This window comes from Ursus arctos, unplaced genomic scaffold (assembly GCF_023065955.2).
Source record: "Ursus arctos isolate Adak ecotype North America unplaced genomic scaffold, UrsArc2.0 scaffold_13, whole genome shotgun sequence".
Lineage (NCBI taxonomy): Eukaryota > Metazoa > Chordata > Mammalia > Carnivora > Ursidae > Ursus > Ursus arctos.
Window position 1 is genome coordinate 30,327,635 of NW_026622797.1, and position 26,079 is coordinate 30,353,713.

Consider the following 26,079-nt stretch of genomic DNA (forward strand, 5'->3'; position numbering starts at 1 on the left):
TGAGGGGACTGTCCCATACATTCTAAGATGTTTACCAGCATCCCTGATCTCTACTTACCACATGCCCATAGCACCGTCCCCATCCCACATCCCCCAGTTATGACAATCAAAAAAGTCCGATATTGCCTAATGTCCCCTGGGGAGGGCACCTTACCACCTTTGAGAACAAATGATCTAGCTGTGTCAGTGGCGAGATGTTCATTTCTCTTAAAGATCTTTTTTCATTTCTAAGAAAACATGAATAGCAAGAGAGCAGTTATTTTACTGCAAATTTTTCTATTGACTCGTTCCTGCCTTCACACAGTCCATTTCATTAAAAATTTTCATCCCTTATGAGATTGTGATATTTTCTTCAATAATGAACTGCTATACCTATGACAAAGCTGGTTTCTGGAGGCAGTGTAGAATCTTCCTTAAGAGCATGGGGTTGGGTGTTTAAAAAATATTAACTTGATTTCTGGCTTTGCCATTTGCTAGTAATATGACATTGGAAAAGCAACTTAAATTCTCCCAAACTCATCATAACCTGTAAAGTGGGAATAATGATATCTACTCCATTTGGTTATTGTGAGGATTAAGTGAAAATGATACTTCAGCACTTAATTCCATTCATAATAAGTGCTCAATTAGTATTATTCACATAGAACAGAAAAACTTGAAAAATATATTTTGAGGAGTGCCTGGGTGGTGCAGTCAGTTAAACGTCCCACTCTTTTTTTTGGCTCAGGTCATGATCTCAGGGTCATGAAATTGAGCGAGTAGGGCTCCATGCTCAGCTCGGAGTCTGCTTGAGATTCTCTCTCCCTCTCCCTGCCCCTCCTGCTTTTGCTCTCTCAAAATACTTATTTCAAAATATATATTTAGAAAACCTCATTAACATACCCAAGGAAACATGCCATTTATAAAAATATTAAGTTACTCCAAATACAAACCAAGATACCTCAATTTTGTTCTTTGCAAATAAGACAGGAGGGATAAAGCTAATCATTAACTTGGAATTCATTGGGCTTAGATAGTGGGAATTAAGACATTTGCTAGTTTCTATTTTTTCAAGTGTGTGTGTGTGTGTGTGTGTGTGTGTAGCAAGAAGGAAAAAGAAACTAACTTGAATGCCTAATGTACACAGTCAAAACACTTCTATTGATAAAAATGATGCTGGATAAGATAATAAAAATGTAAGACATGATTGTTACCGATTAAATGATTTTAATTGTCCACTATGAAATTATTTTATTAAGATTAAATAAGAAGTTTTTGTGTATATTCCCCTCTTCTAAATTTAGTCTGTTTGTGAGGTTCTCTGAGCCCTTTCTAGATTTGGCTTATATGTGACCTCCTGTGAGCAATCTTTCCTGGCTACCATGTGTGGTTTCCAGATCTCTCTTATGTCTCCCATAACTCAGCCTTTTCTCTAGCATACTGCATCTGTTTGCACATCTAACTCACCATTAGCTATATGTCCTGGAAGGAAGAGTCATAATCATATTTTATCTCACAAGCTTGCCACCCAGTGATTGTCAGCTGAATAAAGGTTCAGGTTAAAAGAAAGAATGTGACATAAAGTGAAAAGAGGACTTGCAGAGCAGTTTTGTAATTAACACAAGTGAAATTATGAGAATTCCATATTCATGTAATACTTTGAGTGAAAAACCTTTTAAAATGAATAATTAATTAGTAATTTATCATCATTCAACCAACAAATATTTATTGAGCAAATAATTTGCAGGCTATTTGAGGTGATGAGGAGACAGTAATGAACAAAGCAGATGAGATCTCTGATCTCCTAGAGCATAGTAAACTCCACTCCGTGAGACATGGGGCTTGCTTGCAAAGAAAACTCACTCACAAAGAGACAGGTGTATGTATGATTCAGGCAAACATCGAACGCATGTTTGGAAAGATGAATGTTATTTTCTATTTACTGTTATAAGAAGTGAACTTGTATGTTATTTCTTGAACCAAACTTTAATAGCTGGAAATTTCTGAAACAGGAGTTATATTCACCTAGTAAAATGTCAGCTTCACTTAGTAAAGGGTAATTTTCATTTTATGCTTTTTTGGTTTTGCTATGGCAGCTTGCTATGGCTAAAGTTGGCTATTTAGATCACAGCTGACCCATTGTGGTGTCAGTGTTTCTGCGAGGCTGGGGAATGGGGTGATAGATCTCAGTGGCTTCTTTCAGAAGCACAGTTAACCCCATAATCTGTTGTCATGAAAATGCTGTGTAACAAACCACCCCAAAACTCAGTAGCTTAAAATAATAGTAACTTATGTTCACGAATCTGTGGGGTCAGCTAGGGTGGCTCTGCCGTACGCTACATATCTCTACGACCCAATCTGTTCCACATGTGTCTCATCCTTTTTGGATCAGTGGTCTTCCCTGGGGCGTGGTCTCCTCGTGGGAAGGCATGGAAGACATTCATAAATACAGGAGTCCCCCTCAAGACAAGGCTTAGAACTGGCACACTTTTATTTCTGTCTATATTCTTTGGGCCAAAAAAGGAAAGTGGCAAAGCTGAAGTTTCAGGAAGAAACCGTCATTCTCAGTGAAGAAAAGACATAGATGTATTCTAGGAGAGTGGAGAATTAGGACCAGTAAGAGTCTGTCATAAAGATCCGATGACTTCCTGTGTCAGAACAACAAATAGACATAGACAAGAAATTGCGCTTTGTTAAGTTGGTCATTTGGCTATATTGAAGGACCTGGCTCCATGTGTGAGAGGGAAGTTTTATTTAGAGGAATTAAAAAATCGATGGACTACATACAGTGATCATCCAACCTCTAAAGCAGTATTTCTATAATTGTGATTAGTAACATTATTGGGGTATAAATCCCAGTTATTAAAAAAAGAAAATAGAAAATATCAGAGTGGGTTGAATGAAGTAAGCATATTTTTTAATGAAAACATTTGCTTCTGTTATGGATTACCTACATTTATATTGATTCATGAAATAAAATATATTTCTTCTTATCATGGTTAAAACAAAGTTTGGGAAAGCTGTTGTTTCAACTTATTTTCTATCCAGAGGCTGTTATTGGGTTTAAGTACATTCTAATTTTTCGAACTAGTCCTTTGGCAGGTATACGTTACTTCTTTTGAAACTGAACTGTTTTTTAGTGCTAGTTATTTCCTTTGTAAAGATGTCTAATACGGGAGTATTTTTCTTTCAAATCAATCAACAATTAAGGCAGTTTTAATGGACGTGTGTTTTTATATATATGCTGTTAACACCCATGTCTGTGGTTACTGGTGGCTCATGTTTGAGATTATTTTTAAAGTAATGGTAATATTTACCTTCTCTGTTTAGCTTGCTCACTGCTAGCTTCCTGATGCTGGTTTAGAATAAAAGCACCTCCCAGTTACATGTATCAATAATATATTGTTACTTTGTTTCAGAGAGATTTATTATCAGCTTATCTTTTTCAGATTTTAGTATTTGCGTCACTTGTCTATGTGAACTGTGGCCTATTGGAGCTCAGTGCTGGCTCTAGCCAGCAGCAGCGGTGCAGGGGACAGCGATGCCGCGGGCCTCTCCTCCCCAAGGCTGTGTTTCTGCTCCCAGCTCGCCCGCCCTCTCTGTTCACTCTTACCTGAGAAGGTAGGTCTGAACGCACTCAACAGCCACACCAAAAAGCAGGCACTAGCCTGGGGGCCTAGGGTATCTTTTATTGAGAGAACACTGAAGACCATAAGAGTTATCAGGGGTTTGGTACTTACTCATACCTTAAAATTTATGATTATTTAATAGAAAAGTTAAGAAGGTTTCTGTAATGTAGTTACTTAAAACCTATGTTAGTAAGAGAAGCTAAAAAAATAGTTATTTATTTTTAAATAGCTTGCTTTACCTGTACTTTTAAAATGTTTCACTTTTATTGGAAATTCACCTATGAAAACCTAGGAAACTTGAAAAAGTTGAAACATGTTTTTTATCTCCTTTTCTTGTAAATGAAGAAAGACATTCCTTCTGTGTAAGATGGCTGGTTTTAATATTATGAAAAGGATCTTCATAGAGACTTTTTCAAGTTTTAAAATTAAATCGTATGTTATTGTTACTATATACGAAACTACAGAACTAAAATCTTACTTGCACAAATACTATTTGGTGGGAAAAGTCCTGGCCCATTGTTGAATGACTGCACTCTTTAGTGTGTGTGTTGTGTGTGTGTGTGTGTACGTGTGTGTCTTTTCGTGTCTACATGCCATCTATAGATTGACTAACTTAAGAATCTCTTAGTTATGATAACTTAAATCTGATACATATTATCTTATGCAGGTCTACACAGCAGAAAAACTTTCCGGTATAGTCTATTTATTTACCTACTCATAATATTGCTGGAGATTGTTTTTTCTCTTATCTGTCTGTCCATGTTGATGGACAAGCAAACAAATGGAATTTGCCATGCTTCCTGTTTCTTTAAGATGGAAACAGATTGCTTCCAGCGATGTCCCCCATCAAGACTCATGACTTAAATATTTGAAAACATTGTTTCTCCTGCCCCTTGACTCTTTCTTGCCTTTAAAATAAGTATTTTTCAGGGTGCCTGGGTGGCTCAGTTGGTTAAGCATCTGTCTTCAGCTTGGGTCCTGTTCCCAGGGTCCTGGGATTGAGACCCGCGTTGGGCTCCCTGCTCAGTGGAGAGCCTGCTTCTCCCTCTTCCTCTGCTGCTCCCCCTGCTTGTGCTTGCTTACTCTCGCTCTATCTCAAATAAATAAATAAAATCTTAAAAAAATAAAATAAGTATTTTCCAAAAATACTTTTAGTATTTTAATAAGGAATCCTGGATAAATTACAGAGCTGCAAACATATTTTTGGAATAAAATTATTATCATTTATTTCTAATTATATTCCTAAATTCGTTTAGAACAAAAACAGGATATGGGTTCAGTTCAGAAATTTAGCAAAAATTTAATTTTAATATAATGTTAAAATGGATCAATAACTCACGTAAAGAATTATACAAGTACAAAAAGCACAAATTGTATAATCTGTTAATCATTATTCACAATAGTTTTTTTAAGTTTCATTAAACTTTTGTTTGGAGCAATTCATAGACAATCTATTTAATTTTATTAAATAATTTTTTCTAGTTATGAAAATGAAGCATCTTCATAGTAGAAAACTTGGAATATGTAGAAATTAGAGAGAAGAAAGTAAAACTCACCTGTTATTTTGACACTTAGGAAAAATTTTTGCTAATATTTGGTATTATATATTTTTTATGTTGTTTAATTTTTACTTTTTTTTTGAGTTTCAATATCACCATCTCTGAATAAATGATATTGAGAATTTGGAGTATACCATTCCATACTTATTTTTCAGGCTTATACAAATATATGTGTGTGTGTGTGTGTGTGTGTGTGTGTGTGTGTGTGAATACGTGTGTCCCTATACATGGTATTTTAAAACAGTTCGTAAATTTTTTTTTCTTTACTTGACAAGATATCATTGACATCTTTCTATGTCTCTACGTAAAGAGAACCAACTCATTTAATATAACATCTTATTTTTTTAAGATTTATTTTTTATTTATTTATTTGAGAGAGAGAGAGAGAGTGGGGGAAGGGCAGAGAGACAAGCAGACTCCCTGTGGAGCTGGGAGCCTGACGCAGAACTTGAACTCAGGACTATGGGATCTGACATGAACTGAAGGCAGACGCTTAACTGCCTGAGCCACCCAGGCACCTTAATTTAACATCTTATTGAACATATATCATGTCTACTGGTGTGTATATGTCTGATAGAAGTTCAGACTATTTTAGTTTTTACTTCTGTTGCTGTTACGAAAACTACTGTTGGGTTGAACAACACGAGCATTTTAAACTTCAAAAAATACTGGTAGAGGGGCGCCTGGGTGGCATAGCGGTTAAGCGTCTGCCTTCGGCTCAGGGCGTGATCCTGGCGTTATGGGATCGAGCCCCACATCAGGCTCCTCTGCTATGAGCCTGCTTCTTCCTCTCCCACTCCCCCTGCTTGTGTTCCCTCTCTCGCTGGCTGTCTCTATCTCTGTCGAATAAATAAATAAAATCTTTAAAAAAAAATACTGGTAGAGAAACTTGCCAAAATAAATAATTAGCTATATATCTCGTCATCTTGTCAAGAAGTTTATCTTGCTAGCCTCTTACCAACCTGATAACGATTGGGGGACACTGAGATAGTTGAGAATTTAAGTTCCAGGTTAACATTAAGTGTTTTCTTGAAATACATGCTTTTCATTTCAAAAATCCTTATGTAACAAGCATTATACTGTGTCTTATGATCATAATCCTTTTTGATTTAAAATAAATCTTAATTTAGATAATATTACGGTTGTTGCTTTTATTCTTCATTTTTTGCTCTTTAGAAATTTTTGGTTTGATTTAATTTTTCTACTATTATAGTATTTCCTAGAGTTTCTCTAAAAGTGATCATAAATGCATATTTGCTATCTTTCTTTCACCTTCCTATGACTACCATTTTGACTGAATACAGGACTGTTGAGTTGTTATTTCCTTAATAGTTTCTAAACTCAATCCACTGCTCTCTGGCTTCCAAAATTACAAATGAATCCTATGGTAGACTGATTGTCTTTCCTTCTTTGTTTTTCTAAAGCAGTGTTGTTGACATATAATTGATATGTAAAGGACTGTTCACATTTAACAGGTACGACTTGAGAGTTTGGACATATGCAAACACCTGTAATACTATCATCACAACAAAAGAATCTAACTGGATGGCTATAAGATTTTCTTTCTTATCTTTGGAATCAGAGCCAGGCTAAGTGTATGTGCCTTATTCTATATAGGCCCCAGGGGGCACAGAAATGAGCTAATGAACTCCTCAGTTCATTTGTTCATTCATTCAAGGCTTTATTCATTTTTTGTGCTCAGTACATGTTCTAGACATTTCCCAGGCCCTGAGGCTATAGCAGTTAATAAAACAGCCCATTCTCTTATGACATACTACCCCTCTTTGTTTTGTTTCATCTTGTTTTCTCCCTGTTTATCCCCCTTTGCCCATTCCTTTCCTTCCGCCTATAATGACACTTTAGAATGCATCTTTTTCACATTGATTTAAATATATGGGTATCCTTGTAAAGGTTTCCTGATACTTTTTACACATTTCCTTAACATGTTTATAACATTCCTCTTGGATGTTTATCTATTTGATAAACACTATGCACAGGATGCTATTGTAAACACTTAACAAATATCAACTCATTCCAGCCTTATAACAGGCCAGGAAATAGATTTCTCTCTCTCTCTCTCTTTTTTTTTTTTCACAAGAAAACTGTGGCCCCAAGAGGTTAGGCTGCTTTTCCAAAGGCACAGAATGGGTGAATGGCCAGGCCTGCCTGGACTTGAACATAGGCAGTGGGCACTAAAGGCCATACTCTTCAGCCCACAGGTCCAGCTTCACAAATTCAAAACCCAACTCCGGATTTCCTCCTGCTCCATGCCCTTCTCCAACCACCATTTTTTCCATCTTTGTCAATGGGAGCCCCCCCCCCCCCCCCCCCCCCGCTTCAAGCTGCTCAAACTGAAAGCCTTGCTGTTTCCCCTGATAGCTTCCTCCCTGCCCACACTCAGTCGATGTGGAAATCCTGCCTGCTGTTTCATCAGAACATTTCCAAAGTTGACCGCTACTCTCCATACTTACCGCCCCTGCTATGCCCAAGCCATCATCTTCCCTCACCAGGTTATAGTGGCAGCTTCCCTCACCTTTGTCCTTACCCTCTGCCTCTGTTCTCAGCACAGCAGCCAGGGTGAATCTGTCAGAACCTGTTAGATCATGTTGCTGGGTTCAAAACCCACCAGTGTCCTCCTTCTTCACTCAAAGGCAAAGCTCAAATTCTTACTGTGACCTGTAAGGCACTATTCAGTGTAGCTTTGTACAGCCTCATCTCTTATTCTCTGCTTTGCTGGCTCTGCTCCAACCGCACTGACATCTGCTAATTTTGCAAACACACTAAAGCAAGCTCCCATCTCAGGAACTTTGAGTTTGCTGTATCCGCTCCCTAGACGGCTCTTCCCCTATGTATCCAGGTGGTTAGCTCCTCAGTTCATTTAGGTATTTCATTCAGAGTCAGCTTCTTATTTAAGTTTTCCATGGCTACCTTATCCTGAAGTTCAATCGTCTCCCCAAACATTGCAGCTCTGTCTTCTCTGTTTCATTTTTCCCCCTTAGTGATCATTGCAGTCTAACTTCTTATTTATTGATCACATTTATTTTCTGTGTTCCCCCCCCCCCCCCACTGGATGTAGATGCCTGAAGGGGCAGGAGGTTTTGTTGTGTTTGTTCACCCCAGGACCTAGTTTCTGACAGAGGGAGGGCATTCACTCAATATTTATGGAAAAGAACGAGTGAATGTCTTTTTCTTTGTATTGTGTTTGATATTCTTCCATTTGATTCCCAAGGTCAATGATGTTGTCTTCACTGTGATTCTTCTCTCTTATAAGTTCTTTATGGATTTAAAAAATACATGATATCATTTCTTTTGGTGGTAGAACCTTTTTCTGTGCTATAATTTGATGTTCTTAGGTGTTTTTACTAAATTTTGTTTAAAGTTCTCATTTTTCTGCCTCTAGAGTAGCCGGTCACCTTTTCTAATTGACTTGACCCTCTTGGTGCTGCTACTGCCATTTTCTTAAATGAAATGCCAACTTTGACAGCTCTGAGCAGGGGTGTAGACCTTTTTGGCAGGCCAGGCTGTCAAAGTCTCTTGGGTGGAAGCTTTTCTTTCACTGGCAAGGCTGTTTACAATGCTTGCTTCCAGTTTGTAAATGGTATGATTTTCCTCTAGCTTGCTTTTTAAAAAAGTGTCTCTTCATCAACTGCATTTCAATTTTAAAGCAAAATTTGCCAGAAAGATTTTATTTTATATATTTTTCAAGATTTTATTTATTTATTTGAGAGAGAGTCGGAGAGAGCACAAGCAGGGGGAGCAGCAGAGGGAGAGAGCGAAGCAGACTCCCTGCTGAGCAGGGCACCCAACATGGACACGACTGAGCCACCCAGGGGCCCCTGCCAGAATTATTTTAAACTCATCTGCTGTTTGATTTGGAAAAGCTAATTATTAGTCCTTTTACGGCTTCATTTCCCAATTCTTGAGAGCCTAATTCTCATGCCTTCCACAAACAGCTGATGCTTCTCTGCAAATAATTTTTTTTTCAAAAAGAATACATGGGTAGTATGTTTTATGAACATTTGAATAGAGTAGACCATCCTTCACAGTCCATAAGTACATTTCCTGCATATAAAATTCTCTCCTCATAGCCCTGTATGTACTGGGGTCAGCCTTATTTTTGTTCCTGAGAAGTACATTATTCTAGGGTTTTGGATTTGCAGGAAGATACCAAATTATATCTACTGTAATATAAAGTTAAATTCTGGACTGTATTGGCTGTGAATGCATGTACTTACCCGGTATCTTTAATTAGAGAAGAAAGTGAGCTAGCCCAGCAAATGTCAGCAGTTGTAGTTTCTCCAGATACTCTGACCGGGACACATAATGTCTGGCGACAATTTTATGCAGACTGGGGGACAATCTCATGCAGGGTGGGGTCTTCCTGGGTTAGAAAGTTTAGGTAGGGCATAGTTAATAACGTCCTGCTTTCTTGGTTCTAGAACCAAATGCACAATCAGCAAGTTTCCGGTCCCATCTATTGGGAGAGGGAAATTATGGTCTCTGAACAAACTTGAGGACTATTTACGGGATTTACACAGACTGTATGGTTTTTCCTAGCACACTTTAAATCCTTTATCCCCTTTGAGCATCATAGACTCATAGCCTTTCATCAGCTCAACTGGTTGCGTTGACTGACAGTGTTTCTTGTGATTCTCAAATGGTCACGTATTGGTCAAGAATCATTTGAAACGTTGAAAGTTTGCCAAAAGTTTGGGTTGACTCGTTTACGTAGGACCATACAATTTTTTGTAATATTATCTGGGAGCGGTAAAACAATCATAAGACAATAATATATTTGGGTTAAAACAAAGTTTAGCTGCAATTCTAGGTCCATATTACTTTTAAATTCCCTCCCTCAGTTCAGTCAGGGTATTATGTACTTCAGAGTTTTTCTTATAAAAGCAAGTACAGAATATCTATGGAAAGTTCTAGAACAAAAAGTGGAATCTTGGGTTATAATGTTTCATATCTCTATCCCTCATCTTACATACTGTGCTAAGCACAATGTCACCATTTAGCAGAAACAGAAAGTCGCTTAAAAACATAAATCTAAACAAGCCAACAAAGCATTGAAATTCTGGCTTTTATCTGGGTCAAGGACAGTTGTTTATTCTTAGCTTCCTTTAAGGTATCAAGTGGTCTTTGCCTTGAATTCCCCAGGAATTTAACTGCTCTACACTTCCTGCTAAGAAACTGCTTTTGCATTTCTATCTGGCTTGTGCATTTGGGTAAGGACAGACCAGAAGGTTCTGCACTGTTGCAACTCCAGGGCATTCTACTGTTGTTTTCCTTGAATAACTGCCAGTTTCCTTGGGGTAAGGGGCAGAAGATCTTGAAGTCTCCCTAAATGTACTTCGGAGCTCAGGTGACTTTCTCCTGTAGGGTTGTGACAGGCAGAGAAATTCCTCAACGAGGCTAGTGTCACTTCTGCCTCTCCCTGGTTCTGTTCACCTGGACACCAGTGATTGCTGCTTGAGATTTAAAAAGCTATAATTTTGGAGGTGGGCCAGGTGGCACGCATGAGGTCCCCGACCTCGCTTCCTCCAAGCGCCGCTGCAGGCGTGCTATGCCAAAGTTCCAGACCTGGGAGGCATTCAGCAGCACCGCTGAGAAACCACCTCACCAGCCCTATGAAGGCGCGTGGGGTTCCCAAAAACTGGCATTCTGAAGGGAATTCGTGTATTAAAGTAACAGGTGAGTTAGTTTGTTTGGTGCAAAGAACAGACCAAGCCTGAGTCGTAAAGAAGATCGAGAAATTCCACAGTCCACTAAGGCGACTGCAGGGTACCCAGGAGTGCTGCAGTGTTGCCATGGAAACAGACTGAAGGGTTTGAAATGAAGAGCCTCCTGTTCTTAGGAAGTAAATATCTTTTGAATCTGAAAAAGTGTTGAGAAAGAATATACTTCATGTAACTAAATGGATTCTTCAGAAGCTGGGAGATCATTTTTTGTCCTTTGTTTCTTAATGTTTAGAGAGCTAGGAATGTAAATACTTTCAGATAGAAAGCCTTTATTTTGGGAAATTAAACAAGAAATGCACCTATGTTTGGAAACTTTTTGCAGATTGATGCTGGGCAAAATACAAATAATTATTCTCTGGCAAGTCTGTATCTGTAATTTGAAAATGAGATATTAATAGAAGACAATTCTTCCTTAAAAAAAAAAAAAGGCTATGACTTTTTCCTTTGTACTCCATGATTACCTTTTCAAGGGGCCCCATGGGCCTTTTTTTCCTTTGACTTTATAATTCATTAATACAACTGCTGGCAAACAGAACGAATTTCTCCTTTGCTTAACATCGTCTGTTGAACATACTTTCCACACCGTCCACAGAATTCATTCATGTTCTTTACCTTTTGTGAAAGAATCGTGAGGAGGGATCCAATCCACTCCTTGGCTTTGAAACTATGTACTCAAGTCAAGACTTTAGAATTAAACTAGAAAGGAAGGGAAAAAAGAAAAGAAGCGGGGAGGCTACTAATTTGACAGTGGTTGGTGGCTGGGACCATGAGAACTGGTCCAATTATGGATATATTTTCAATGAAGTGTCAAGATACTTACTGATGGATTGGCTATATTATTGAGTGTGAGAAAGAATAGTCAATAATTACTTCAAGGTTTAGGACTGAGGATTTTCAAGAACGGTGTTGCCATTTTTGAGACGTGTAGGAAGGAAGAGGAGCTGGACACATGTTGTGGAGAAGATTGGAGGCTTTAGACATGGTAAGTGGTGATATTCTCCAGACAGCTGGAAATGTTTGTCCAGAGTGCCAGGTGAGGGGACATCATGGCTGGAGTTATTCATAAAGATTAGCTTAAAGCCAGGGGACTGTGAGAAATCACCTGGGAGTGGATGTAAGTAGAGAAGAGAACCAAGGAGTAGCCTCAGGGCAAGTGAGTTGAGGAAGAACTAGCAATGGAAACTGAAAAGAGTAGCCATTGCATTTAGAGCTGCAAGGGAAGGAATTGTTTCAAGAAGTATCTAGGAGGTCAAGCAAGAAGAAGCCTGAGAATTCAGCACTGGTTTAGTAACCTAGGACAACAAGATTAAAAAACTGTTTTGAGCTCTTGGCCTTGGTGCCACCTTCTTGGAAACGTCTGAGCCATGAGAGGAAGCAGCACATGCACAGGCTGAAGGGTAAAGGAAGGAAGATGGAGCCGAGGTCCAAGCAAAGTGCTGGCTTGTATACCCGCGGAAGCCACAGGAGCAGAAATAAGGAAAGCCAGAGGCCAGCGACGCTAGTACCAATTTTTGGACTGCATGCCTACTTTCTAGAACTTGATCCAGTGGATCCAGAATATGCCTCTCCATCTGATCACAATGACCACCTTTGCGAGACCCACCTCACTCATACCCAAAAAGTCCCTTTTGGTCCTTTGCCCTGGACCTATGACTTTCTGGACTAACTTTGTTTTCATTTGTGGCTAAATGTAACATACGTACAATAAATCATCTCTTCTGCTGTCTTAGCTGAAAAAAAAAAACCTGTTTGTTGGAGTGTTGACAATAAAAGGCTCCTTAGAGAGTATTCAAAAGGTTAATAGAAGAATGAAAGACAAAGAGTGTAAATGACTTTCAAAGAAGTTTTGTTTTGCTTTCCTTTCTCATAAAGGGGAGCTATAAGGGGATCATCGGAAGATGTGGATTTAAAAATAATTCTTTTTGAGGAAGTTACTATTTTTATGGAAGAGTACTAATATTTGAAGGGATTGGAGGAGAGGTGTTTTAAATTTATTAAAATATGCATTTTAGTACCTAAATATTTTATTTATTTTTATTGCTGCAGTTCCAGTTATGGATACATTTAGATTTCTACTTAGTCTTGATCTAAACTGTCAGTCCAGAGGGGATGGGAGGAAATGAAAAGGAAGGCAGACTCCTGGAATATTCTAAGACTTGTTGCTATTTTCTAGCATTTCAACATAGTGCAGGTTGTTGATTGACTGTCAGAAATTGGCATTCTTCCAAATTCTCTCTCTCCCTCTCTTCATATACATACCATATATATGTATATATATTTCAAAATATATTGAAAATTCCAGAATTTAGTTGAGAATTACAGAATCATACAGAAACAAGGGGATATTTTTAAAAAGATTTATTTATTTATTTTTAGAGAGAGAAAGAGAGAGAGAATGCACACTCCCGTGGGGGAAGGAACAGAGGAGGAGGGAGAAGGAGAGAAGCAGACTTGGGTGGGGGGGGGAGAGGGTCTCAGAATAATGACCCTGAGGTCCTGACCTGAGCCTAAATCAAGAGGCTTACGCTTAACTGACTGTGTCACCCAGGCTCCCCCAAAGGGATATTTTTAAACTAGCTTTCATGGAGCCTTGGATTCTTTAATGAGCAAGAGGAAGAAGAAGGTGCCATCTCTGTTTTAACAAGATTTTGCTTTTGTTTTAAAATTGGGATTGCATAAAAAAAAATTTTAATGGGTTTCAGAGCTTCAAGAAAAAAAAAAAAAAAAAGAGAGCTCCACTGCCATGCCCGCAGGCCACACCGAAGGTCATGTTCCCTGGGTTCTCACATGGGCCATCTTTTCCCTGTGCCACATGTCTTACCACAGACTTTGGTCTGTACATTTAAAATCCTTAATGATCCGGACCACAATACCACACTTCACTAGTAGGTGCCACTTTTCAAGACATCCTATGTTCTCACATGAAAGTTCAAGGTTTAATGTTCTTGAAAATAATTTATCTGAATTGATTCTTTCTGCCGTGGAAAGAAAATGTGGATTAGTAAAAAAGAAACTGTACTAGTAATTGAGACTTCAGGTCATATTCCAGCTTTAATGGTTTCAGGAACGAAGACTCAATTTCTTACCAGTATAATTATACTAACAAAACATGTCTTGTCTTCCTTATAAGAAATAGTGTTTATATCATAGATGCAAAAGTGTTAAATGAAATAATGCTTGGAATGTATATATAAGTTCTTTGCAAACTGGAAGTAAAGGTATGAAAGCTTCTTTCTGTTACAGTTAATTACAAAATAAGAAATATCTTATATGTTACCAAGTGCAAAAGCAACAGTGGATATTACTTGTTTACAATATTTCACTTTTTCTCTCGAACATATTTTAATTCTAAAATTTCTGGCAATTTATAATACTCTTTAGAATATAAACTTTCCCCACAAAGCTTTCCTTTGAGCAAAGACTATTTCCACAGATGGATGCATATGGAAAATTCATCATTTGACCTTCTCTAACTGAAAAAGTGGCAGTTTCATATATTTCAAACTAATAATTTTTCATTTCTAGCACAGTATCTAACATTGAGGAGATGTTAAAAAAAGTTATTGAACTGACCTATGGAATTAAACTTAGGAATAAAACTCTTTCTAAAATAACTATTTTTCAGCAAGAAGTAAGAGTAAGTGTGTTAGAAATGAAAGGAATCAAATTGACAATGATTCTCTCCCTCTCTTTTTTTTCCTCCTGGGTTTCTGGAATAGGAATACAGAAATAAAAGAAGGAACTCTAAGGTGATTATGGATTTCGAAGAAAGATTCCTCAACACACAAAGGAGAAAATAAACTGGTGGACAGCCCTCAGGAATGATGTCTTTTTGCCACAATATAATTAATGTTTCCTGTGTGAAAAGCAGCAGATCCAATGATGTTCGTGCTTCCCTGTATAGTTTAATGGTACTCGTAATTCTGACCACACTCATTGGCAATCTGATAGTCATTATTTCCATATCACACTTCAAGCACCTTCATACGCCAACTAATTGGCTCATTCATTCCATGGCCACCGTGGACTTTCTGCTGGGGTGCCTGGTCATGCCTTACAGCATGGTCCGATCTGTTGAGCATGGCTGGTACTTTGGAGAAGTCTTCTGTAAAATTCACACCAGTGCTGACATTATGCTGAGCTCAGCATCCATTTTCCACTTGTCCTTCATTTCTATTGACCGCTACTATGCTGTGTGCGATCCACTGAGATACAAAGCCAAGATCAGTATGTTGGTTATCTTTGTGATGATTTTCATCAGTTGGAGTGTCCCTGCTCTTTTTGCATTTGGAATGATTTTTCTGGAGCTAAATGTCAAAGGAGCTGAAGAGATGTATTACAAATACATTCACTGCATAGGGGGTTGCTCTGTCTTCTTTAGCAAAACATCTGGGGTACTCGCCTTTATGACTTCTTTCTACATACCAGGGTCTATTATGCTGTGTGTCTATTCCAGAATATATTTCATAGCTCAGGGACAGGCAAGATCAATTCATGATGCAAATCAGAAGTTTCAAACTGGATTGGAAGAAAAAAATGGAATGTCACAAAGCAACGAAAGGAAAGCTGCCAAGACTTTAGGGATTGTGATGGGAGTTTTCCTAATATGCTGGTGTCCTTTCTTTGTCTGCATGGTCATGGATCCTTTCCTGGACTATAGTATTCCACCCACCTTGAATGACGCACTGATTTGGTTTGGCTACTTGAACTCTACTCTCAATCCAATGGTTTATGCATTTTTCTATCCCTGGTTCAGAAAAGCGCTGAAGATGATTCTGTTTGGTAAAATTTTCCAAAAAGATTCAAGTAGGTGTAAACTATTTTTAGAATCACATCCATAGAATTATATTTACTGTTCACTGTTTTGCAAAACAGGTGGTGATCAGATTTATGATCACAACATAATCAACCACATGCACCAATTGCAGGGTCTTTGATCAATTATTTGAGCCAAGGAATGTGTAGTGAGATAGAATTCTTACATTTTGCTTCCTGTTTGAGATGTAGTAGATGTGATCTTTGCCATTCTTACTACCCACACTGAAGCTTTGCAAGTCCAGAATTGAAGGATCTACACTAAAGAACTTTTCCAGGACTTAAATGAACTGCTATGAAATTGTCAGTGGTACCTTACTCAGTTGTTCAGGGAATGCATTTGGAAATGCAAATTAGAATGGCTTTGCCATTCATTTGTTTGAATATAAATGCCTTTTTATAAAATCAAAGAAAGTACACATTAAATGTTATTAAATAATTGTTTATGGGGCGCCTGGGTGGCTCAGTTGGTTGAGCAGTCTGCCTTTGACTCAGGTCATGATCCCAGACCTCAGGATCCAGCGCTATGGTGGGCTCCCTGCTTAGAAGGGAGCCTGCTTCTCCCTTGCCCTTCCCCCTGCTTGTGCTCTTTCTCTCTCTCTCAAATAAATAAATAAATAAGATCTTTAAAAAAAATTGTTTATATGTGATTTGCTATTTATCATGAATCTTTATTAATATATATTCCAATGTTTAAATACCTTAATTTTCATCTTTTTATAATAGGTTTTCTTGATTCTCAGAAAATTTGCAAAAAATGCAGAAAATAAAGAAAAAATAAAAACAAAAAATCATACATAAATGAAATGAAAATAAAGCTATCACTCAGAACTTACCTTCTGAAAGAACTACATCATTTAAAATTCTTAAAAACATAATATTCTGGTGACTGTATAATGTTACATTGTAAGGATGTACTATGATTTTTTTTTTTTTTTTTTGGTCAAACATGGGGCTTGAACTCATGGCCCTGAGATCGTGACCGAACTGAGATCAAGAGTCGGATATTTACCTGACTGAACCACCCAGGCACCCCCAAAGATTTTCTTTTAACCATTTCCCTATTGTCGACCACTAGATTTCAATTTCTTTCTTTTCTTTTTTAATAGTGGAAATTAAACCAAATTTCTGTCTGCTTCTTGCTAGTGAAGATTATGAAAGTGCCTGGAGGGATTTTACCATATTTCAAGGTTGTGTGTGGTATGGCAGGACTTAAAATACAAACTCTGTGAGGTAAAACAAATTCACTTTTTGGGCTCCAGGCTACTCTGAGAGAGAAGCAGACATCCATCAGTGCAGCTGAACACGGGGGATTAACACGAGGTATAATCGGAATAGACATGCCGTGCCTATGAAGATGGCGTACACGAAAAGAAAAAGAGACACAAATGGCGGTTTCGAATAAGATTCCCGAACAGGAAGTAAGCAAACATTCTAAATTGTAAGCATTGATTTCCAATTGAACAGTTTCTCATACAGACTTCACGCAGCCTGTTGCATGTTGAGTAGCCCTAGGGATTTGGATTTATTTGTTTAATAACAGGGACTTCCACTCATGAGTGGGTTTGGGTAAAGCAGCTAATTTTAAATGAAATTACAGTGCGCCTTCTTGCATCCAAGTGTCTGTTCACAGACCTGATGGTCTCTGGGGATATGTTAAATCCCTCCATCGATTACAGTCTGTTTCAGGACTATGTATTATGTTTTATTGATCTGACTAGGTTTTTGTTCTGGGACATTTACCTTTTCATTTAATATAAGGTAAGACAAATTGTTGCTAATTACCCGCAGTGTCAAAAACTACCCTGACTTTTTTTCGCCTCTCAGATTTTAAAAAGGGAACAAAAGGGAGCGCCTGGGTGGCTTAGTTTGTTAAGCATCTAACTTCGGCTCAGGTCATGATCCCAGAGTCCCAGGCTTGAGCCCCATCTTGGGCTCCCTGCACGGCGCCTGCTTCTCCCTCTCCCTCTGCTCCTCCCCCTGCTCAGGCTCTCTCGCTCACTCACTCTCGCAAATAAATAAATAAAATCTTTTTTTAAAAAGGGAACAAAAGTATTTAGACAGTATTCTATACCTTATACCAAGTTTCTGTGGTATTCTTCATTTGCTCCCACACTTTCCTCTTTAAATTATTCATAGATGTTGTGTTCTTTTGTGTACGTGTGTTTTGCCTATTGTGAATAAATCTTTTTTAAAACCACTGTATTTTCTATGTAACCATTATTGCTGGCATACAGTAAAATTTATTTTAGCTTTTCAGTTGGTTTGTTTGGACTTTCGTTCTACCTAGTCATATTATCCTCAAACAATGCTAAGTTTTATCTCCTTTCCAATAATTATGATCCTTATACTCTTTGCTGTGCTATATTAGTCAGAATTTTTAGAGCAATATTGATAGTGGTGATAAGAGTCATCCTTGTCTTACATCTATTCTAAATTACTCTTCAGTTTTACTACGGGTTCTACATTTTTCTTGGGACAAGTTCATGACTCAAATAATTCTACCTTTTTCTACTCAGTGCTACAGCCCTGTAGCCTATCTTTCTTGGTGGTTCTGTTTTTTAATACTCACAGTAAGAGATAACCCATAATCTACTCTCTTAGCACAACAAGAAGACAAGCTCCCTTTGTCTTTCCTTAGTCCCAGCTTTACTCTGGCTTCCATTCCTTCATGCAGAAAGTATACTTGCCTTTTGGTTGTAAGAGTCCATTTCCCAATGTGCATCCAATTAGCCTTTGAGACATTTCCCACTCCGACTGGACATAGCCTGGTGGAACTCTAGGGAGAAGATAGACCCCTGCCTTTCCCCTTAACTAAATAGACAGGTGGGTAAGACATGCTAACATTTCAAAAAAGTCTTTCTTTAGAATTCAAATCTTTAGAATAGGGGAAAAGACAGTGATTGTTAGCAGAATCGTTAGCAGAAAACGATGAAGACATGTGGGGTTCCATTCCATCCACGTGGTAGGATCATGACCAGACTGCTCTGAGTGTTATTGGGGTTCTGGCTTACCAGACTCCAGAGCTGCCTCATGGTCTGTCCATTTCCAGATGAGATCGGGCGTGTTCAGGGTGGTATGGTCGTAGACGGTCTGTTCATTTCCAAACTAAGTTCTCCAGTATCTCAGGTATTCCATGAATCCCAGATAGCTTTCTAATAAAAACTCTTTGAGAATAATTTTTAGGTGCATCCATGGAAAGAACCTTAACTTGATACACTCTATTATGGTAAATGCCAAGAAAGTGATTGCAATGACATGACATTCCTTTCCAAATCCAGACAGCTTCCAATCAAAACAGTCTCATTTTCCACTCACTGCCTCTCAAAGAGACAATTTGTATAAAATACCATTCAGGAAGAGATAAAAACAGATGCATTAGCAAAGAAGTTTGTTGGAACCGATTTATTAGTAAGAATTATAAAGACATCTTAAGAGATCGGTAAACTGAAGGTCCATCCCCATTTTTAACTTGGTTCTTCAACTCAATAATCCAGTCCTTGGATAGTCATAAATACTTCCCAAAAACATAAGGCAAACCATATGAACTCTAATCCATTCTAGATTCTGGTGAGCCATAGTTTCTGTTTAGTTGTACATTGTCAACAAGAGCTTGAACTTTAACTTAAATGTGTAGATATACGAAGAATGAATTGTTTTTAAATTTAACAGTCTACAAAATGTACTAACAAAACAATTCTCCAGAGAGATATTTTGAATGCTACACTCAAATAATCTAGATGATGTAAGAATCAGATTGAAGTCTTTTTTTAAGATAAGGAATATATGCATTTTCCAAAGTGTTTTAATATGAGTTATTGAGTATAGGGGCAGCAGTAAAAAGTATTCAAAGAAAGTAAATTTATCTTTGACAGGTCCTGACCTTCTTTTCCACATCCCTCCTCCTCCTCAAACCCCTTCCCCACATCTAAATTCCCCGTGATTTTTTACTGCTCCAACATTTTAACTTGGTTGAGGCTGGTTCTCCTGTGAAGTCATCATGTCAACATCAGCATCTAATTTGTTTCTGTCTGATTTTTCCCGGGAGAGAGAAATCCACGACTCATACAAATTGAAAGTTCTTAGCATATTTATCAACGTAAGTGACTTATAAGCTTTAAGCAAAGCCACTCACAATGGTTTATCAATGGCAAACTTTCCTCTTCATAGATACGCGAGTCAGATAAATAATAACCAAGATAGAGGATAAACTCTAAGATTTGTTTATTGGTCAATGTTTTCACAATGCGGTATGTTAAAGAGTAGTGTCTCTCAACCCTGGCTGCTGCTGGGGGTGGGGGGCAAAAATATAAATATAAATAATGTGGATACTCAGGTCCTGTGTCAAGAAAATGATCTGTGGTGAAGAGGGAAAGCTTAGAAGCCAGACACCAGGGCTTTAAATTCTGGCACCATATTTATCAGCTAATGTTTGGACAAAGCTATTTAAAAACTCTAAACCTTCGTTCACTCACCTACAAATGAGAACAATAATATTACCTATCTCACCAGACTGTTGATTATTAGATGAGAGAAACTGTCTAGCATGGAGATTTACACATAAAAAATTAAAAAAAAAAACACTCGGCAAACATACTTACTAGTATTATTCCCTGTCATTTTATTGGCGTGGGCTACGGTGGTGCTTACTCAGAATCCGCTCAGGCAGGGTACACAGAGAAGTTGACACAGGCAAACATTACACACCAGATTGGGTTTTTTTAAAGGTGGTGCAGAATTATGTCATCCTTTTTCCTAATAAATTTCAAAATTACCATTACGCAAAAGAAGAGCAGAAAATTTATTCCAAGGTCCACACAGAAGGAAATTGAACCTAGTGCCACATTTTTACATCACTGGTCTGTGATGTGTCAGTGTTTGGCATATGGTATGTTTGAGAGGCTGTGGGATTTTTTATTTCTTTAAAAAATAATTCATATAAAGTATACATATATGTAATAACTGTACACTTATATATACATTTATAATACTGATATCTATTTGCAAAGTGACTATTATGTGCCCATCTAATGAGTTTGAACAGATATTTTGTGTAAGCCTGGAAGCTCCGCAGGGTAGGGCAGCGGCCTGCAGCACCCACACAGAGGAACGTTCTCAGGCTTTGGAAGCAAGCAAACCTGAGTTCAAATCCCAGCTCTCTTCCTAGTTCCCGTGCTTTCTCTCCTTTGTGCCTTTGCTCCTGCAGCCCCCCATGCCTGAAATGTTGAAATGCCTCCTCCCTAACTCCACCTCCCTTAACTGGTCGACATTTACTCATTTTAAAGGATTCATATATTAAAAGAGAGCTACCCCACAACCCAGTGATTGAACTACTAGGTATTTACCCTAAAGATACAGAGGTAGTAAAAAGAGGGGCACATGCACCCCAAAGTTTATAGCAGCAATGTCCACAATAGCTAAACTGTGGAAGGAGCCGAGATGTCCTTCAACAGATGAATGGATAAAGAAGATGTGGTTCATACATACAATGGAATATTACTCAGCCATCAGAAATGATGAATATCCACCATTTGCATCAACAATGGATGGAACTAGAGGGGATTATGCTAAGTGAAATAAGTCAAACAGAGAAAGACAATTATCATACGGTTTCACTCATATGTGGAACATAAGGAATAGCACAGAGGACCACAGGGAAAGGGATGGAAATCTGAATGGGAAGAAATCAGAGAGGGAGATGAACCATGAGAGACTCTGGACTCTGGGAAATAAACTGGGGATTACAGAAGGGAGGTAGGGTGGGAGGGTGGAGTGACTGGGTGATGGACATTAAGGAGGGCACGTGTTGGGATGAGCCCTGAGTGTTATATGCAACTAATGAATCATTGAACACTACAGCAAAATCTTATGATGTACTATATGTTGGCTAACTAAACATGATGAAAAATTACAAAAAATAAAAATAAAAAATAAAAAATAAAGGACTCCTCTTGAGGCTTATCTCTCCAAGAAGCCATCTATAATCCTCCCAGATCAGGTAGGTGTTTTTCTCTGAACTCCCAGAATGTCCTATGCACTTCCTTGTTGGTGCTTGTTCATTGTGCTAAGATGTCCTCTGCCCCCCACAGAACCGTGAATCGCTGAGGTTAAGGAGTGTGCTTTATTCATCATTGTATACCCTGTGCTTAGCACAACGCCTGACACACACAAGTAACTCTATGCCTGTTGTTAAGAGGGAATAAATGAATAAGGGATTATAATAAGGTATCCAAGGAGATCAAGCTAATAAAAGTTAGAGACAGATTTGAGCCCCAGTCTGTCTGGCTACAAACTCCACTCTCCAGGAAATCTATTTCAGGAAGTGGGGCCAACAATGGGGAAACTATAGGGATTCATACTTTGATCCCCAGCCAACTCTAAGCAGATGTACCTATATGGGTTTAATTTTGGCAGTAAATGTGTATTTGATATGAATAGAAATGATTTTAAGAGTTATTCCTTTATTTTTTTTAATTGTATTAATTTGAGAGAGAAAGTGAGAGAGAGAGCATGAGTGGGGGGACGGGCAGAGGCAGAGGGAGAAGCAGACTCCCCACTGAGCAGGGAGCCCCACATGAGGCTCGATCCCAGGACCCTAAGATCATGACCTGAGCCAGAAGCAGATGCTTAACCGAGTCATCCAGGTGCCCCAAGAGTTAAGTTATTAAAATGTATCTCTATTTAGCTTATGGTCTAATGTCTAAGCTGATGTTTGAAGCCCCAACTGCCTTGGAATTTTTTGGAATGTTTGGACTGTGACTCAGAAGTCTTCAATTTCAACCCACAATTCAGGTTCTTTGGGCTACATTTCTTCTGACAACCATTGAGTTAGCACCTTAAGAAAAAGGAATTCTAAATTTTTGAGTTTGTGTAGTACAGTAAAAATGTAGGAAGATGCTAAATACTATAGCACACTTAGAAAGGAGCTCAGAAGCCCTGGCACATGAATCCCCAGCACCTGCCACAGAGCCCAGCACAGAGCAGTTGTTCCAGAAACGTGTGTCCAAGGAAGGGAGAGAGGAAGGATAAGGGGTTAGAATGTGACCTTTTTAAAGCAGCAAGAAAAATATTATTTCTCAAGTTATCTTCTGAAATTAAGGCATTTTAATGCTATTTTCTCAAATTAATGGTGCCTTGGCAGTCCAACTCAGGCTATCCAAACCCTCTCAGTCTGTGGATTAGCATTGGATGTGATAAACATTTTACAGATCATTGTGAAATAAGAAAATAAAAACAAGATAGAGAGTTTTTCATTTTGGAATACTTATTCAACTTAATAGATTTTCTTTCTTTCTTTTTCTTCTCTTTCTTTCCTTCTTTCTTTCTTTCTTTCTTTCTTTCTTTCTTTCTTTCTTTCCTTCCTTCCTTCCTTCCTTCCTTCCTTCCTTCCTTCCTTCCTTCCTCCCTCCCTCCCTCCCTCCCTCCCTCCCTCCCTCCTTTCTTTCTTTCTTTCTTTCTTTCTTTCTTTCTTTCTTTCTTTCTTTCTTTCTTTCTTTCTTTCTTTCTTTCTTGTATGAAGTAGGCTCCACGCCCAGCGTGGAACCCAACATGTGGCTTGAACTCATGACCCTGAGATCAAGACCTGAGCTGAGATCAAGAGTCGGACACTCAACCGACTGAGACACCCGGGTGCCCCTAAAAATTTTTCTTTTATCTAAGGTCATGACCTTGCTAAATGTTCAAGATGAAGATGCTCTTTTCTTTTATGAAAATATGGCAATAATAGATGGAAGGCTTTTAAAATGACTATTTGACAAACCTACATTTACCACCCATGTTTTAAAAATTTTTATTTATGAAATTCCCATATCCATTATTCTACCCTGTTACTAACTAACCCCAATGGCAAGAAAGGTGTTTTCGCAACAAGATCTTACGGTAGACCTGAAACCTACCAGGGAGGCATCTGGTCAGCTCCAATCACTGAAGAAATTAATGTCGTAAGGACCACTAATAACCTACAGTCACAATCAGTGGTAACATAGGACAAAGGCAACAACCAAACACAGACAATATAATTGTTGCTACTAAGAACAAAATCATCCTTTCCCTGTAATACTCCTTCTTTTGCCACAGGATCTTAATTTATTTCACCTAACTCACTTATAAATTTAAAACCTGAAATTACTCATTAAGGGGCAAAGAAAATAAGTATCTAGTTGAGTTCTCTTGTTTCGCCAACCAGGGCTAGATGTGATGTTATTTGAATGGTTTTCCTGAGACTTCTGAAATCTTCCAGACAGGTGACTCTTTGCTTCGTTGCTCATGATGCCAGCTCTGTAAACATATTTACATCAAATAAGAAGGTTGACTAAGCTAGAAGTCACTATTTTACTTCTCTTGCATCAGCTAAAGTTTTCTTCCCCAGATTTCCACTTTGCCTTTGCTTAATAATCGGAGAATTCCCCAAACGTTTGAATCCTCAAATAAAGTTCTGTGATAAATGTTTTCCTATCTCTACTAAGTACAACTGCTTCCCTAATGACTTAGAGTGTGAAATTATTTCCCACCATGACCAAGGCAGAACAGCAGATGTGTTAATGATGCCCTCTGGTCTCTATTTACTTGGAAGTTTGGCAAATGAGCGCAAAAGGAAAGAGATGATGCTTATACTTGCCTCTTTGGACTGTGGACTCAAATTGCCCCTTCAGAGTGTCAAACTGTAAATGAATTGCGGCGGGCATTGGTAAATATCCAATCAACACATTTAATTACTGTTATTAGCAATTCTCCCAAGACTTTGAACAAACAGCAGAGTTTGCAAACAGTGATATCATATGCTTGAAATACGTTAGCTTTATTTTTACATGGCTTAGGGTTTTCATCTTGTCTGCATATTGTTCCAAGCATGAAAAATTTAAAAAGTTTGAGGAATAAGGAAAAACACATAGGTCATCCATTGATTTTCCTTCCGTGGTTTATATTACAAGGAACAATAAAATAAAACACAACAAAGCAAACATTGCAGTAACACCTGTGTTCTACCACCTAGTAGACTAGCTGTGGAATTACCACAAGGCTAAATTTGATCATGCCCAGCTAGGTGACAGGTTAGTTCTATATGAAAAAGCAAAGTGAAAAACGTGGTCATTACCTGGGTGAGTCGTCTAAACTCTTCCTCATGACCCCTTTTGCCACCATCAAATAAAACCACAACCAAAAGGGACCAGAATCATTGCTCGTGATGTATACTAGAAGCATAGTGGCCTGAGTTTACATTCAAACACTGTGATTATTAGCTGTTTAGCAATGTTCAATAGCTGAAAGCAATTTACTAAACCTCTTTAAATTTCAGCTTTCTCACTTGTAAAGTGAGTAACATATAACTTCCAGTGTGTTGTCAAGATTTATTCATTCATTAAATCACTTATTCATTCATATAACAAGTATTTATTGAGCACCTGTTATAACCCATTATGTTAGCTACATGCTAAGTACAGACAGGAACAAGGCCAACATGTTCCCAGGCCTTCTGAAATTTTCATGGAAATAAAACCAAGCGTTTGGAAATGAAATGAGACTCTATTTTAACCCATGTTCGCATGACGTGCAGTGCATGGTTCATAGCACATAGTCAACAAATTAGCCAGGTTATGATTATGATTTACAATTCATTTAGCCATTGTCAACCTAGTCCATACTGCAGAGATTTTTTTTTAAAAGATTTTATTTATTTGACAGAGAGAGAGTGTGTAGGAGCGCACAAGCAGGGGTGAGCAGCAGGCAGAGGAAGAGGGAGAAGCGGACTCCCCGCTGAGCAGGGAGCCAGATGCAGGGCCCAATCCCAGGACCCTGGAATCATGACCTGAGCCGAAGACAGATGCTTAACCAACTGAGCCACCCAGGGACAGAACGAATTTAAAAATATAACCCTGACTATCCTTTTTGAGCTCAGATCTCTTTCTATTTAGCTGATATGTCAAATCCTCCAGGTCATCGTTGTGATCGTACTCTCGCTGCCTCCTACTCTGTTTCTGTTGTTGTTTGCTCAGGTCCTGATCTCAGGGTCCTGGGATCCCGCCCCTCCCCCATCTCAGGCTCTGTGCTCAGCAGGGAGTCTGCTTGAGATTCTCTCTCTCTCCTGCTCCCTCTGCCCCTACCCCCACTCTCTCTCTCAAATAAACAAACAAATAAATAAATCTTTGAAAGAAAAAAGAATGTCTTTCATCAAATTGTTTACGTGTTCATTCTCAAAGCCTTACCACAGCCTAACTCCTTCCTGAAGCTTGCCTGATAGAGAGCCACTCTGACCCTGAGAGTACTTTCTCCTCTGATCTCCAGAAGCAACTCAGGCGTAGTCCTATTACCGCACATAATTCATTGCAGTGTGATGACCTTTTTAACACATATTGAATA

At 38.4% G+C, this 26,079-nt stretch overlaps 1 protein-coding gene and 1 pseudogene across 1 annotated transcript; both read left to right on the forward strand.

Moving 5' to 3' along the window:
* The first annotated feature begins 3,428 nt into the window (after positions 1-3,428).
* On the forward strand, positions 3,429-16,359 carry TAAR1 (trace amine associated receptor 1). Its single transcript, XM_026504826.4, has 2 exons — positions 3,429-3,600; positions 14,628-16,359. Exon 2 carries the CDS (start codon positions 14,730-14,732, stop codon positions 15,747-15,749), a length of 1,020 nt encoding a protein of 339 aa, XP_026360611.2. The 5' UTR covers positions 3,429-3,600; positions 14,628-14,729; the 3' UTR covers positions 15,750-16,359.
* On the forward strand, positions 10,734-10,992 carry LOC113259461 (signal recognition particle 9 kDa protein-like; annotated as a pseudogene).
* Positions 16,360-26,079: the final 9,720 nt, after the last annotated feature.

Excerpts from the sequence above, each read along its gene's own strand:
- TAAR1 (XM_026504826.4), top strand. The coding sequence starts at position 14,730 with ATGATGTCTTTTTGCCACAATATAATTAATGTTTCCTGTGTGAAAAGC.